This window comes from Limanda limanda, chromosome 3 (genome assembly GCF_963576545.1).
Source record: "Limanda limanda chromosome 3, fLimLim1.1, whole genome shotgun sequence".
NCBI classification, from domain to species: domain Eukaryota; kingdom Metazoa; phylum Chordata; class Actinopteri; order Pleuronectiformes; family Pleuronectidae; genus Limanda; species Limanda limanda.
Window position 1 is genome coordinate 16,572,116 of NC_083638.1, and position 16,811 is coordinate 16,588,926.

General features: G+C 40.8%; 1 protein-coding gene across 1 annotated transcript in view; it reads right to left on the bottom strand.

The window, feature by feature from the left end:
- Positions 1–149: 149 nt before the first annotated feature.
- The window catches only part of tln2a (talin 2a), a 91,596-nt gene continuing 74,934 nt past the window's right edge, over positions 150–16,811 (bottom strand). Inside the window, exons 42-59 of the mRNA XM_061068781.1 lie at positions 16,613–16,714; positions 16,112–16,282; positions 15,797–15,943; positions 13,577–13,678; positions 13,059–13,178; positions 12,703–12,849; positions 11,165–11,331; positions 10,121–10,304; positions 9,842–9,967; positions 8,129–8,245; positions 7,736–7,921; positions 7,393–7,500; positions 6,866–6,971; positions 6,036–6,160; positions 3,993–4,181; positions 3,720–3,902; positions 3,398–3,523; positions 150–2,834 (exon numbers count right to left, since the gene is read on the bottom strand). Of these exons, the coding sequence (XP_060924764.1) occupies positions 2,706–2,834; positions 3,398–3,523; positions 3,720–3,902; positions 3,993–4,181; positions 6,036–6,160; positions 6,866–6,971; positions 7,393–7,500; positions 7,736–7,921; positions 8,129–8,245; positions 9,842–9,967; positions 10,121–10,304; positions 11,165–11,331; positions 12,703–12,849; positions 13,059–13,178; positions 13,577–13,678; positions 15,797–15,943; positions 16,112–16,282; positions 16,613–16,714 (2,535 nt within the window). The 3' untranslated portion in view covers positions 150–2,705. The remainder of the gene's footprint in view (positions 2,835–3,397; positions 3,524–3,719; positions 3,903–3,992; positions 4,182–6,035; positions 6,161–6,865; positions 6,972–7,392; positions 7,501–7,735; positions 7,922–8,128; positions 8,246–9,841; positions 9,968–10,120; positions 10,305–11,164; positions 11,332–12,702; positions 12,850–13,058; positions 13,179–13,576; positions 13,679–15,796; positions 15,944–16,111; positions 16,283–16,612; positions 16,715–16,811) is intronic.

Below are 16,811 nucleotides of genomic sequence, written 5' to 3' on the forward strand. Positions count from 1 at the left end.
ATGTACAGTACTCATTACATTTGCTGTTTTTCTGTTCCTTATTTTGTGAATAAGTTCTCTACCACATCATATTCCTGAGTTCAAATAAAGATTCAAAGAAAAAATGAATAAACAAACAAATATAACCACAAGAAGAAATCCTGACACACTTATTTCCATCGAAATGCTTTATTTTTCAGTGAATACAAAAAATAGTTTTATTGAGGCCAGATAAATATCTTTTATATCGTATGTTACCACTTATCTTAATCGTCCTAACTTCATAGCCGTATTTCTGTTAAGGAGAGGAAACATACAGAACACTTCAAATACTCCACATCATGATCTTTATGGTGACAGATAAATCGAAAGGTTCTTATCACATTTATCTTTCAAGGAGGCTTAAAAGCACAAAGAAAAAAAACTTCATAACGTACAATAAAGCAGTTGACAGACCTGAAAGTTTAGTCTGTCGTAGTTTAGAAGCACTGTGGTACATGCCCATGGAATCCAGTACAAAAAATTTGTGCATATATATATTTATATATATATAATATACATACTGATGGTGCACATTTTTTTGACTGGCTGACAGTTCCTCTGCCATCCCCTAAAGGCTTTACATGCGGCAGAGAGAAGAGTGAGATAAAGGGGATGCAGTTGGTTCAGCACTTAAGAGGAACAGTACAATAACAAAGGGGGACAACACGTTTCAGAAAACCCACAAACGTAAACCTGCATTCCCAAAACAAACAGCTCGTCCTGAACCTTCTATTGACCGATGAGGTGAAGCTGCCCCCTCGGAGCAGGCCAGACACTGTATGGGCTACGGACTAAGGCACTAATCATAAAACTCTACGGACTTGACTGATGAGTAGTGAATATTCCCCACCCGCCCCACTCCAACACACAAAACACAACGCCAGAAAACATTCAACCTGCTCCCCGTGGTGAGATGTCTCTGCTATTGCTCAGTGCATCCTTCAAAAGTTTATCTCTGTCGCTGTATAAACAAAGTGAGATGCAACTGAAGCACAAAGCCATGCAGTTTCACAGCAGGAGCGAATCTTCACGTTACAATATACTGTCCTTTAATATTGAGAAAACACAGCCCATATATAGTAAGACGAGGGAAACCAAACACACTACAATCAAACTCGGTAAATACAAAAAAGGTTCTTCTATTGCAGCGAGTAGTAAGTTACACAGAAGCACCTTGAGATCGGGACGGACAAAATAAAGTAAAAGTTTAACTGCATTCATTAGTGTCACTTCACTTTCAGTTCACTCAGTTTAACCTCTATTCTTACAAGAGTTATTCGCTTATTGCAAATTTATTTTCAAATTTTGATTTGACTTCTTCCTGATTCCGCAGAATTGGAGGTGAATTGACTCAGATCAATCCCTGGCAGTGATCTAGTATTGCTGGGGGAACACAAATTAAACTACTGTAATAATTTCCTATCAATGGGAGAGGAAAATAAAAGGAGGGACGTTTTTCTGCTGGGCGTCGTCACCATCAGATAAAGCACAAGGCGCATAGAAGAAGCACGGCAACTGATTCAAGAGGTCTGAGGTATTTACAGCTATACTGCATATGCAGGGTATTGTAGCAGATGACTCTAAACACAATCTTAAAAGTAAAATAAGCTCTGAGTTACTATCATCTCCTTTATTATTACTTTAGGTTTGCAAGGTGTAAAGGAAGCCAGCAGCGCCCCCTTCAGCACCACCCGTGTTATTGCATCATGATCAAATTCTGTTTATACTGTGTGGACGTCTCAATACCTGGCATGATGAGGAATTAAAAAATATATGTTATATTAGGGAATATCACATGACATGAGGTGGTAAATGAATGAGATTATCTTTGCGCCCTCTCCTGCTAAAAATACTCACAAGTAATAAATATTCCTTCTATGGTAATAATTCGTCCAGTGTGGAAAAGCTTTCACGTAGTAACACATTTCTCCTCGAGTCTCAGTGGCCGCACATGATGACACCTATATTCACGGGCACGGACAAATCTCTGCATGTAGAGCTCATTAATATCAACACCAGCATTAAAAAAGTTAAGAAAGAAAGATGCTTTTACAAGTGTTTAAAGGAAAACTCCAAACTGCCTTCCTTCATATTCAGGTTAATGACCACAGAGTTAACGTCAACACACATCTAGGTCATGTGATTACAACAGATATTAAGGTGCCGAATTGGAGCATAAAAGGGCAACATTCATACAACATTAGTGTACCGAGGTGACATATTTTTGCTCTGCACGTAGCGTTGCAGTTATACTGCTGTATAGGACATGAGCGGCGATACAATCAATTCATCATCTTAAAAAGTTTCCGAGCTTGAGCTGAAAATTTGTAAAACGGAATAAGGAAAGTGTCGCTCATGGACAAAGATGAGAGTGTATGAGCTTTGTCCTCGGCACGTCACATTCTGGTTCAGATTACATCAGTCATAGAGGTCAGGTTACACATGAGGCAGTTCTTCAGGCAAATCACCACAATCTTCATGTTGTTTTTCAGAAAGTAGTCAGTTCCCAACAGTGGTCGCTACAAGATCTTTCCGTTGTGCTGTGTGGGCTCCAAACGTTCCTCTGAAGCCGCTGTAGGCCAAGTACCTGTCCAAGTGGGCCGTTGACAGAACACAAATGTCCACATGAAAATATGTGTTCTTCCCAATGCTCTGTACGCAGCAGTGACGCAGAGGTTGAGTCATTAGTTGTTGTCCTCTCGTAGTTCGGTGGGCAGGAACTTGTACTGCTGCTGCCTGATCTGAGCCAGTTTCTTCCTGGCTTCTTCCAGTTCCCTCTCCTTCCTCAGCATCTCCTCCTGGGCCGCAATAATCTGGACACGCAGACAAAACATACTTTATTAATATCAAGGATTAAACATTTTGTCCAGCAGGTACCTGTTTATTTTGTGGTTTCAATCGTGTTTTACCTCCTCCAAGGAGGATTCTTTATAACCCTTGTCGTTTTGTCCGAAAATGTAGGTGCAGATCTGGATCAGTGGTTGGACCAATACTTATTTTTCACTCTATAAGGAGATATTACTGAATGTGTGCAATTTTGTGCAGATCCCGAAAGCATCCTCAATTCTTCCTTCCTGGTCAGTTAATTATGTGCTTTGAGTTAAATATACAGTATTTGCATTAGTTGATATGGATTTTTTTAATAAACAAAAGGAGGCAAAAAATTATCTGCATAGGACATCAAAAATTGTTACACTGGATGTATCCTGTATCATTTGAAGGGTAGAATATTAAAAGGTCACAATATCAATTAGTTTAGGGATTAGATCTCAATAAACATTGCATTCCATGTTCAGTCACAGGCACTGTGATAATACACCGGAGCTTACTGATAAAAGACTGAATGTTTAGTGCTATTCCTGCTCAACATTCCTACCTGTGCTATTCCACCCACAAACTTTGTCTTGACCACCACATTGTCTTCATCTGCTTTGTCGAATGCTGCCTTCTGAGCAGCCCGCACCAAGTTGTCTGATGCTTTCTTCACAGCGTTTCCAGCAATCTGTGTGAAGAACACATCCAATCAGAACAACAACTAAAAGCAGCATGAAAAATCTTAGTAGACTTTAGAGGACAATTATAGATGTTGAGCAGCCACGTTTAAAACTGTGGTGGTAAATATGAGCATTTCTACAATGGATATGATGAGGAATATTGCAGAAACCTGGGGTGTCTCTTGAAAATGGACTAAACTGTACCTGCAGTCTCCTCATGGCCTCAGAGTCCTGGTCAGCCTTCACCTTACAGGCCACCAGCAGCTGAGCCGTGGACGCCGCCACCTGCTTGGCCGAGGAGATGAGCTTTTCCTCGCTGGCGTGACCCTGCACCGAGGCGTTGGCAGCCTCACACAGGTTGCTGGTCGCTGCTGCCACCAAACGGGCCTGGTGGAGACAATTAAAGTGCATTTGAATGATTTTGTCTGCTTGTGTGCCTCAGACTGAAACCGGCATGAAACAGTCCTTTATACTCACTGCAGAGATGAGTCCCTGGGACCACTGGCCGTCGTCCACAGAATTAGCACGGATCAAGCCCACTTTGCCCTGAGCCACCAGCTCTCTCTGAGCAGCAGAGGCTGATTTGACCAAAGCGCTGGTTGCTGCGGCGATGGACTTGGCTGCCTCCAGGATCTGCTCCTCGAAGTTCAACGTCTCATCCGCTAGCTGAGGGGGGAGAAGACAGAATGGGGTCTTTTACTCAGTTTAAATTTTCAACTATTAGTGCCACTCGTATTTAAAGTTGACAAGTTAAATTGTTGTTCCTCACACCGCCAGAAACTAAGTATTGTACTGGACTGTAACAGCTGATAAGAAGCTACATGCACGTCCAGTATTACACTGACACGCACGCACACACACACACACACACACACACACACACACACACACACACACACACACACACACACACACACGTCTGTAGACAGAGCGGGACACTGTAGGAATATGTTTGATATATAGTTGGGACTGAATAACAACCTAATATATCAAACATATCAGACAGAGCCCTGCAGAGAAGGCCTCCGGTGGTGGGGGGCAGGCAGGGGGGGAGGGAGGGAGGGCCAGAGGCAGGGGGGGAGGGAGGGAGGGCCAGAGGCAGGGTGGGGAGGAGAGGGGGGTTAACTGGGAAACCAGAGGACATATACTGGGACAGGAGCTACAACTGGCACAGATGGATGCATGATCGGAGGAGGACGAGTCTTAAACAATTTGCTACAATGATGAGAATTAGAAGGTAAAACATTGATGATATGGACACCTAATGAACTGGGCTAAAATATGGAAGGTTGAAGTCCTGTTCATACCTGGTATTAACATTCATCTGAGAGATCTGATCACAAGGGCACAGCTCCAAGTTCGTCTTTTTACACTTGGCATTAAAATGGGTCTTCTGTGTGATCGGATTCTATTTACATGTCTTTAATTTGTGTTGGAGAGGACTAAATTATGTTTTAACCCAGTCTGATATTGATAAAAAACCTGATTCTGATATGATTGACAGATGTGTTATGGCGGTGACACAAAAATAATCAACATATGGACACTGAGAGGCATAAAAATACCTTTGACTCATGGTGAAACTGTAGCAGGTGAGAGAACGTCAGCTGAGTGTGTTCACACATAGAAGAGAATGTGGCCACGTGCCCTTTCAGACTGACTGATCAGATCTCAAGATGCATTTGGGTGGGTTCAGATCTGAGCTTAGTGCTGACCACTTGTGATGGGATCACTCAGGACAGAGGTTAATACCGGGACTGGAAGAGGTCTGAGAAAGTTCAAATTCAGAGACTCTGGTTGGGGGGGAGATCTTAAAGTGAGGACAAAGATTATTTGATGGAAAGATGTAAATAGGGAGGAGACGGCACGAGACACAGAGAAACTTGTGAGTGATTTTGTTAGTGTTAGATGCACCAACTTCCAGTGCAGTACTTTTATTTGTTGAGACTTCTTTTTTCAATTTTTGTTATGGTCCTTGTATCTGAGTCCTAAAAGAAACAAACTACTAACGGTAAATAAAGCTGTTAGAATTATCTCAGTATATTAGAAATAATAACTCAGTGCAAATTAATCAATGATTGGAAGGTATATGTGGGTGGAGGTGTAAGCTGTGATGATAATGGAATGTACAGTGGTAGTGAAAGATCCAATCAGGGTTAATAAATAATAATAATAAATAATAAATATAATTTCAAAAGACTCAGTAATGAAATTATAATTATAAAAGACTGAAGACATCTTGCACAAAGCATGTTTATACTTAAAGTATATTTTACTAGTGGTACATTAAGTACAACTTATGTAAAAGGATTATGAATGGACTTTTACATTGTGGTTTACTTATTTTCCACCATTTTCATACATCTACAGATTTGTATTAACAATTGTAATGACAACTTGTGTTTTATGAGTTGCACCTTCCTTCGTAATGAACTTTTCTATTCTTTAGTCCAAACCTCTGGAACTGTGTAGTGATCTATGTAAGTCCCACAGTGGCTCATCACACTCTTGGTCACCCACCTTGGGCTTGGCTCGGGGTTTGAGCTGCTCCAGCTTCTTTGCTGCCGCTTCGATGGACGCCGCCGCTCCAAGCAGCTCCGTTTCTGCGATAACCGTCGGGTCCTCTGGGTCCACCCACTCCGAACCTGAGGCACGCGTGCACACATGAAGTTAGGAGCAAGACTCAAATGTGAAAATGGGATTTCAAAAAGATACAGACGTCACAAAGTAGTGTGTCAACAGAACATGCCTCACAACAACACAGTGATCACACAGAAATAAAAGACAGTGCCACATGTCATCACATCCCATGCAGAGTTGATGGGAGGCCACAAACTGCAATGAAGATGAGCGATTCAATGAAAATGAGAAACCCCAAAAAACTAAGCGTGATGGATGGAGGTGAATACTGCATGTGCTTGAGAAGCCTGAGAGCAGCTGGATTTCAAAATGAGATGAAATGAATTAGAAGCGGCGCTGAACTGGTGAAGACACAAAAACAATGCTAACTTACCTCCGTCTGTGGCGAGAGAAGGAGGACAGCAATATTAAGAGTTTGTTTAAAGGAAAGTTTCTGTTGCTCTGTCATTTGGGAAATTAAACGTTCATTCTCTTGTATATGAAGTGACCTCATACTGGAGATTGTAAACAACAGCAGGCTTTGTAGGAAACTTCATTAGTAAATAAATTAAGTTTTGATGTAGATAGACAACACAGATATAATCCTGGGAAAGGGTCAGTGTGTGAAGTGTGGTATCAGTGGGTATGTGTTTGTGTTTGTGTTTGTGTGTGTGTGTGTGTGTGTGTGTGTGTGTGTGTGTGTGTGTGTGTGTGTGTGTGTGTGTCATTACCTTTCATGGCCTCTGCCGTTTGGATGAGCTCTGTGACGGCGCCTGCCACTCGTTTGGAGAAGGCTGCCAGCTGCTGCTTCTGCTCTGTAGTGGGCCTCTGCAGGAGCTACACACACACACACACAAACACACACACACAAACACATTAAAGAAACAATGAAAATTAATTATTTAATAAATAAATAAAGTAAATTATTTCCTAAAACTCTGTGTTTGGCAGTGAATCATTCAAGCTCATAAAACTTTTAATTTACCTGATCTCCCAAAAGTACATGGATGGATGAAATGATTGTATTCTGAATAATCCTAACAGTATTCTACAGTTTCAATGCAATGTTGGAGAAATCCCATACATAGTTGAGTCAAATTTTTTAATCTGAAAATTAAACAGAAATTCCAGCAGAACCAATGCATCTTAAATTGTTGAACAACACAAACGTTCAACATCCTGTCTGTGACTGGAAAACAAACACGGACAAAAAGAAACATGTATTTCTCTGAACCTACGTATTCAGTGTTCAACCTACCAGCAGGACTTGTTCCAGCAGGTCGATGTATCCAGTTGTACACTCTGCTCCAAACATCAGCGCTCTGTTCTTCACCTCCTCACTGACCTCTGGATGGTAGGCCGCTTGCTGAGGGATACAAACACATTCACTCCAGATTCAGCAGGAATATTATCCTTTAAGTTCCTTGTATACTTTATTCATTTCATCTAAGTAGGACACTATGAGAAATATGGTCCAAATTAAAGGTCTGGTTTGATATTTAAGGGCATAATCCAGGTGAGTTATTGTTTCCCACAAACATACAGCACATAATACTTTTTAAATGTATGAATTTTAATCAGTTATTGGGATAAAAACGAACCTTGCAGGTGGTGAGCATGTCTGAAATGGCTTTGCGGCTGAGGTTGGCCGTATGGATGATGTCCTCCTGCCGGGCCGAGTTGCCTGCAGCCACAGCCTTGGCAGTTGCCATGGTGATGCCTTTAGTCATGCGAATGAACTCCTCGGGTGTGGTCGTCTTGTTGGGAGCCTCCTTTGACTGAAACACCTTTGGGAAAGAAGATGGTGGGTGTCATTCCAAAAAGAAGTGCAAAGATCTGACTGGGTTACGAACAAAAGCCCTGACGAGTGTTCACTGTGACAGCCACATTTTCAAATGATAAGAAATATGTGTTATTCTCGTGATACTAGTAATTTTGTATTTCCGCTGTCTAATATTAATTTATGCACATTATTCATCTTTGCTTGTCCTTACCGCCATTTCCTGTTTGATGCACTCGATTGTGGCCTCCAGGGCTCTGGTTCCCCGTGTGGCCTCGTCCTCCACGGCCTTAACTGTCTTTAGCAGAGACGTGACGTTGGTCACCATCACCTACAGGAACATGACCAAAAAACTGATGAAATCTTTGTTCATCTACACCTGATCACTAAAACGATTTCTTTGAATGTCATGGAAACCAAATTCAAACAGACAGAGTTCACTTTTACAGGAGTTCAAGAGTGGAAAAGGGCTTTTGAGGATGTCACCTGTTTCTATGGTGCTTAACTGTAGGATTTATTGCCTTGTCAACCATCTCTGTGACATGTATTGAATCAAATTTACGAGTATTTGATATTTCAATGTGTGATTAAGTGTATTTTACATTTTTGTTATTTCCTTTTGTTTGATTTCTCCATTTTTTAACCTATGTAAATTATCTCTAAGCATTGTTAAAAGCACTATATAGATACAATCTATTATAATGCGTAAGTGTGAAATAAACAACAATCCCATAAACTGCACTGCTCTCTGTTTTGCTACAGTGCCCAAATTATACAATATACTACAGAGATAATGGAAGGAAAGCAACTATATAATATAAATGGTTTGGTAAAAATCCCTGACAGTAGAGCATTCCCCGAGCTTTTAAGGGTGTACTACATACAACCAAAAACTAGAGGGCGCACAGTCACCACAAAGAAAAGCCAACAGCTCTCAAGAGCTGAATGTAAGTAAAATATTACATATGGTTTGTTTCACCTCAGATCCTGAAACTGCATGTGAGGCATAATAAATAATATCATATGAGAGATCAGAGAGTGACTGTGAAAATGACTTATTTTTATTAGCTTCACAGCTCGAGGTGATAATGAGCAGTGAACAGTGTCAGGATTATATTATGAACTCGGCTTTTACACTGCATATGTGTTGAAGAAACACTTGCAGCTGGTTAGAAATATCCCAGCTTCCTGTTCTCCTGAACATCTGTTCACTGGCTATTTATATTAATGAGACAGAGGGTTCAGTCTGATGAAGAGGAGGATGGTTGCTAGGTGTAGACACAGTGAGAACAAAGAAAAATGGAAAAATCAATTGGGAGAGACAGTAAAACTCATCATAAATCGCCCTAATCTAGTATTAGGGCGATTTATTGAAAAAAATCTTACATTTCTAGAATAATATTGTAATATGACTTTTTTCTTATTGTGAGAATAGAATCATTAAACCATGAGAATAAAACAACAATTAAGATGAAATTCATAATATTGTAGTATTAATCTAATCAAAAATGTCACATTATCAGAATAAAGTCATAATTTAACAAGCATTATCGATATTGTTTAAATAATAATAATATTAATAACTTTTAGGAAATAAGCAGAAAAGAGAATCAGTGCTGGCCGGAGTTCCACTCCTTCTGGATCAAAAATCCTTGAGAAACTACAAAACATAAAATGAAGATTTTTTTTAATTTTCATAATATCGTGATTTTGTTCCTATAATATCATATCTTTATATTCCCATAGTATTATGATTTTATCCTAAAAATCACACCAAATAATTCAACACCAAGAACTCCGTCATTGTTATTCTAAAGATTTCTGAATCTGAAAAGGCCACAAACACTCTGACTGTATAGAAGCCCAGTGGAGGCCTCTAAGGGATGACACACGGTTGTATGAAGTGCAGACTCACTGATGCCCTCACCTTGGCAGCGCTCTTCAGCTGGTACATAGACGGATCGTCTGCCGCTTTGCCAGCTGCACACTTGGTGGCACTAATGAGCTCGGCCAGCGCCTTGGCCACATCTTTGACAGCGTTTATCAGAACCACCTAGAGAACGCAAGCACAGAGGATAACACTGATTTATTACTGTGCATTTTGGGAAAGAGACGGGCAAAATTTCCATAATGTCTGATAATAGGCCGAGTGAACCAAGGACAAAGAGAAGAGAGAGGGAGTTGGAGAAAAGGGAAAGCGGCTGACCTGTGTCTCAGGGTCGTCCGAGCCGATGCTTGCAGCTCCCAGTTTGACCACATCTGTGAGCTGGGTGATGGTTTTAGCAGAGCACTGGGCGGCCTGTGCCAACCTGTCCTGGCCGGAGGCTGCGCCGGACACCAGCATCTTTGTGTCCTCCACCAGAGCTTTTGCCGTCTTCAAAATGTTTTCCCTGAGAGAAGACGAGAAAAGAGGAAGACAAAAAGGTTATAGTGACTTAAGCTCTGATATGCTGCAGACGTCTTCCTGCAGCAGATATAAAATGTAAATGTGTGTGAGAGTTACGGGCATCAACACTGATGCACACTGGCACTTTTCATTTCAAAGGCATTTGCATATCAAAGCTTGTGTAAACCATCAGGAGGATGGGTAAAGGTTATGTAACAAGTGGTAGGTTTATTTTTCTAAAGCTGACAAGGAAAAAAATGTGGAAAGCAAACGCAAAGTTTGATTTATCAGGGAGCTGAGTGACATCCTTTGAGATGAAAAGTGATTTAAATTTGCTTTCATCCTGCTCTTTGACAGAGCGTCAGGGCAGTGAGGTACAAAACAATTCCACTTAGAATTATGCTTAAGAACCTCTGTTAATTATTTTTGGTCACGTCTCATCTGGGATAGTTAGATATGCATCTCTTTGAACTTGATTCATTCAAACATAATTTTATAATAAAAATAGCCAAGTTTATCTCAAGTCAAACAAGGAAGAACATTATTTTTAAACATTTGCAACAATGTGGACTTTGATAGACTCCAACTATAATCATTTCTAAACTCTACATATTTTTACAGCTTGACATTTTAAAGAACATGTTCAAATAAAACAAAGACCAGTTAAGAGAAGTGACACCTCCTCCATCTTTCAAACCCTGGGGGTGATTTAGTTTCTTCCTGCAGAGGTTTCCTGCCTCTGTTCACCAGTTAATTTGTCACTCTGTCAGTTTTAGAAGAAAAATAACCGGAGGGGCAAAGTTCAGATTCCGGTTGTACTCATAGACCCTCTCGCTCAGAACCACAGAATCAAGCAGCTCTCACCTGTGGTCAGCGAAGGACTCGTCATCCTCTGCGTTCAGTGTGCCGGCGGAGGCAAACATGATGGTGGTGTCCAGGTCGGCGATGATGCCGGACACAGCGCTGGCTGCCGTGATGCAGGCCTGTGTGCCCTTGTTGCCTGCCTGGAGGGCTGAGAGCACCAGGGAGACCTGGAGACGCAAACAGACACCAGAGCACCGTGAACAGATGTGTGAGGATGTGCAGATATCTGAGGCACAAACTATAGATTTCATATTTGAACTTGGACTCAGTCAATATATCATATTTTGAATCAGTTTGCATGAGTTTCTTAATATAATTTAGTAACCGTAAACACAAAGCGTCAATTACATTTCTTTGCTAACATCTTCAGAATTGTTTTAACTTTTTAAATATTACTGTATTTTTGGTCAATATATCGCAATTCACAAATCTCAAAAACTTAAAAATCCATATCGGTCGACCTCTATAAATTAGTACGACTATGTTTCGGTCAGTTCGAGCGGAGATGAAAAACATCTTTATTGCTGGAGGCACAGCAGAACAAAAACAACACAGTTATAAATTCTAATCAACAGTTCCATTCTGCATTGTTTGCGATATGCATCTTCTTGGTACATGATAAATATTGCATTCAAATGAGAAGCCCGGCGCACCAGTCATAAGAGGATTTGAAAATCTGCTGCGACGGCAAAAAAACAAGTCGGAGCCGAGCACCACAACATCACTCACTCAGTGAAATGAGCACATGTCAAACTGTTTCCAGTTTGTTTTCCTCGCCGACGCCTGAGAGGCAGCAGAAATTGATTAACTGATGTTTTCCAGACGCTTATACAAACAAAAATGTGATGCTCAAAACAAAATGAGCAGGATGTTACACAGAGAAAACCTGATGTCTGAGGTTCAGCATAACAGAAACTCTAGTTTTAGAATGAAAATATACAGGAAAGAAATATACATAAATGGATTTGATTCCTCTGATGAAACCACAGCTATTGCCTATTAACAAACTTTGCTTCCACAGGTCAGAGCTGTAAAATATTTCTGTTATGTTATTGGAAATGATCCGTGCAACAGATAAGCATGAATTATTAAACCAGACTGTGGAATAATGTATTTTTGCCAAGGACTATAAATTAAACTTAGCATAAACATGCCTGTGGCAAAGGCTTTCTTCCAAAAAGCTTTAATTAATAGTGCTATAGTTCAATATAAAATGAATTATAGAACTATACTCCTCTCATGCTGTGGACACCATGAGAGCAGAGTCACTTGGCGTAAACATAAGAAAACTATTCTTTATTGTTCCAGTGAGGAACGACACTGTGGAGTTAGTCTGGTGTCCGGCCCTGAGGGATTCGGTTTTAAGATGATTCATATTAATAGCAGCAGTGATGTGGATCAGCAGACGACAAAACATCTTGTGACGGGGAAGGAAATAAAAAAGACAGTGTAGTTACAAATAAATGAATTAGACATAACTTTGTAAAAAATGAAAGAAAATGAGATTCTTTCACAGATCTCTGCAGATGGGATAATACCTTTTCTGTGACGGCACGAGCGCAGTCGATGAGTTCCCGTTTAGTGAAGCTGTCGGAGGGGATGATCTGCAGAGCTCCGGCCTTCTGGACCAGGAAGATACAGCCATGTCCCAGCTCCTGCACCCGATTCTTGATCTGGAAACCGATCTGGAAAAAACAAACAAACACAGGGATAACAAAATAAAACTACCCAGAAACCAAACGTACTGTATGTACTGTAGGACTTGTTAGTTTTTTAAAAATGTGTGCAGTTGTACTTCAAGAAATACAGTTTAAAAGCTAAATTAGCCACACAATGTAGCAGAGCTGTATAATAGGTACGAGCATGTGTCTGCGTGAGACCAGGTCCTGCTCACCTCCTCTGGCTCAGCAGTGTGAGCAGCCAGTCGTCCCTGGACAGCCAGCTGGCCGTAGTCCACGGTCACCTGAGAGGCCAGTGCTCCCAGCTCGTCTGGGCACGTCACCGATTTGGTCATCTGGACGATAAACACAACCATAGGTAAAACATAAAGTTCACTTCACTCTGAACTCAAATCAGGCATAAAGACAAGAACATATGGCCCTAAGGCACAGAGGGACGATATCTACAATAAAGTGCTTTGCTACAAAACAACCACATGTATTTCCTTATTGAAGACAACCTGTATTAAGACAAATTTTAAAATCATGACTTAAATTCATTCATCCTTGGTATGAGCTGAATTAGTACTAAATGTTTATGAGCCAGTGTATATAAAATTAAAAAAAATATATATATATTTATATATATATATACTGTATAATATATACACATATCTGGAGTGAAATATGTCAAATAAATTAACGTCTCAGAGTAAAATGTTTCGACAGTGTAAACAGTAATTTGAAGATTTACCATTTCCTGAGCGGTGACAGCGATCGCCTTCGAGTGTTTCACCATACTGGTCTGGTAATCCACAAATGAGCCCTCAGGTTCAGGGGGTGTACCTTCATCCAGCTAGACACACACACACGCAGTGTTACCAACACAACTGCAGTTTGAATTTCAGGGGTTCGTCCTTCAAACGTGAAGACAATCAATCACTCAGCTCTTTAGCTGCAGTGACACATCAAATCTGATCTACCCTTCAATTACAGTGGATCTGGCAGGTGTGTGCAGGCACCACATAATCTGTGAACCAACATTAACACAATTTTATTTTCAAATAAATGCTCTGAATGATAAACACTCATTATCAATTATCCGCCAAATCCCCTCTGTAATTACAGCTTCAATATGGCATCAACTACTGAAACGCTTGATCACCGTCAGCTCACAGAGCACATATTAGGTTTCCAGGGTTTCTATTCAGTCCGACTGTGCTCAACAAGTCTGAGCATCGAGGAAAAGCTGAGGACACGAGAGAGGCATGACGACCTGTGATGAAAGCGCACACATCGAAACGGATTTGCAATATTGCAAGAACTTCGCCCGCTTCGTGAACACAACACCTGAGAAACTGAAGTGATGACTAAGTGAAGTATAGTTCAGCAGAAAAGACTTCAAATCACCTCTGCTCCAACCACAGGGACCATCGTGTCAATGGGTTCGCTAAGAGGATTAACTCTTTTTAATCAAATATCACACTGAGACACACACGCTGACAATATTCTACAAACGTTGGTTATGTTCTTTGACGACCAAGTCCGTGTTTTTCGTTTTAAAATTTCTAAATAAATACAACCTCACGCTGTATCAATCATGTTTACATATTCAAGTTTTCGGAGCAGGTTTGTTTTGCTGTGTTTTTCGCTTCTGTCAAAGGCGTTTCAGAAAGTTGTTTTGTGCTGTTCGGATCAAATGGATCACAGAAATGTGTTTTCTTCTTTTTAATATGCGGTCTCAGTGCTCCTGACATATCAAACTGACATCTTGAACTAGACTGAAAGCAATCAGGATCATTTATCATCTTATTGATCTAGAGATTAAATTCTCCTGGTTCCTGATAGCGTCTCAGGATTGGATGGACCCATTGTTTTCATTTTCACTGCTTGGCTCACTTTGATCTCCTCCTGTGAGTTTTCTAAACGAATAGGATTATAAAGTTTATCAATGTGCAATGTTCCTGTGTATTGACAATTTTTATTTATATTGTATATGTGCTGTGTAGGAAGTGTAGGACAGCTGTATTTGTCTGTTTGTATTGTGTCTTATAGTTGTAACAATGCTTTACTGCCCTCTTGGTCCCTCTCGTAAAAGAGATTTTAATCTCAATGAGACTTTTTCATGGTCAAATAAAGGATATACATGTTTATCATGCAGACCTACAACGAACCACCTCCAGTAATTATTCATGGCGAGCTACATAAAGTTTGAACAGCGATGAAGCTGACTCCCACCTACGGCCCTTTTCGATAATTCTCCCCGAGGAGGACGAGGAGGGGATGTAATTAGTTAATGCTGTTCTCTGCCTGTCCTCATGATGAAGTGCTTCGGTTTCGTTTGCCAACAGGCTGAGTGTTAATTGGAAGGAAAGTCCAAACTGCCTAATGCTGGATGGGAGAGGGTCGACAGTCAGTTTTCCTCTGCTTCTTGTGATTTGCATTTATATGTTAATCACTGATTTTTAATGGTACCATGGAGACATGATGATTATAATCAAGATGTCGCATTTAGGAAATTATGGTTGCGTATACAGATACTGTAACATCCTGGATAAAGATTAAAAACAAAACTTTCTGTGAAAACCATCAACTTTCAACCAATATATCCCACAGCATCAGATTTTGCTAAATTGGGAATGATTGGTAAAATCTCAAGTAACCACAGAGGTGGTGGTGTCCTGTGTATAGGGCTCATATAGACACACTGGTTTCTATTAGCCATGATGTTGAGAGTGATGGACACAGGGAGAGTGTGGGGATTATATGGCTGAAAGAGATTTGCAGCCATATCTATCCAGAGAGACTTTGCTTATCCTGCTTGTCATGTGAACACCTCAGGCAGGACCAAGACAGGATGTCAGGAAGACTTTGTGCTTAGATACTAGTAATTGAGAGAGAGTCACAGGTATATGTCTGTAAAAACCCATCATTGTTCATCCTGCAACAAAGAATCACACATCCCGTTAGTCACCTTGGCCATGGCCTCTGCGATGGACTCCACCATTCCTCCCACCATTCCCACTTCACTGGCGGCCTCATTCAGTGTCACCATGATATCATCCACTGCCTCCTTCATGAGCTGGGCTGCCTCTGCTATGGCATCGTGGGTGTGGGACGCCTGTGGAGTGTGACACCACACAACATCAGATACACGAACATGTAGATCATCCTCATTGAGGAAGTTGAGATCTTGCAGTTATAAGTGACTGATCATTGAAAAGGAGCAGTAGTGAAGCACCAGTGTAACCACAGACCATAAAGCATTAGATAAAGCTGCAGCGTATACCTTTGGGTTTCCTCCGCCCTCCTTGGCGGCGTAGAGCATCTGCAGGGCAGACTCAGCCAGGGTCTTAGTCTGGTCCAGGAAAGTCATCTGCTGCTGGTGGTCTCTCAGTTTGGACGTTACACCCACAGAGGCCATGATCAGTGGCTCAAAGTAACCGGCCAGTTGGGTCACCTGAGGCAAACAAATTTACAAAACTAATTTTTTCTCCTACATACTATATAACTGCCACATTTTCAATCCAATAAAAATAAACTGTTATTTCATATGAGGATACAGATCAAAGATGGGTTGTTCCAGGTAGCGAAATATAATAATAAGATATATCCACCATCTGAACAATGTATAATTTATGCGCCCGATAAGCAAAACATAAATAATGTCTCTTCTTCATATCATCTACTAAATATGCAATACTGCTGTCATAAGATGTTTCTGCTGGAATAATAAGTGTGTTGTGCCACAGTTGCAGAGTTAAAATAATTAACTCTCTGCCCTATATACCTTGTGTCCTAGTTGGGAGGCTTCGCCTCTGGCAGCAGTGGAAATGGGGTCGATTAGGTGGCCAATTTCCTGCACAGTGGACGTCAGCTGCTCTTGTAGCGCCTGAAGAAAGGAAATAAAAAGAAATGAGTTTTTGAGTAGCTCTTAATAGGAGACAGAAATTGCATTCATGAAAGTCAGATGAAAGCAACTAGGTTAT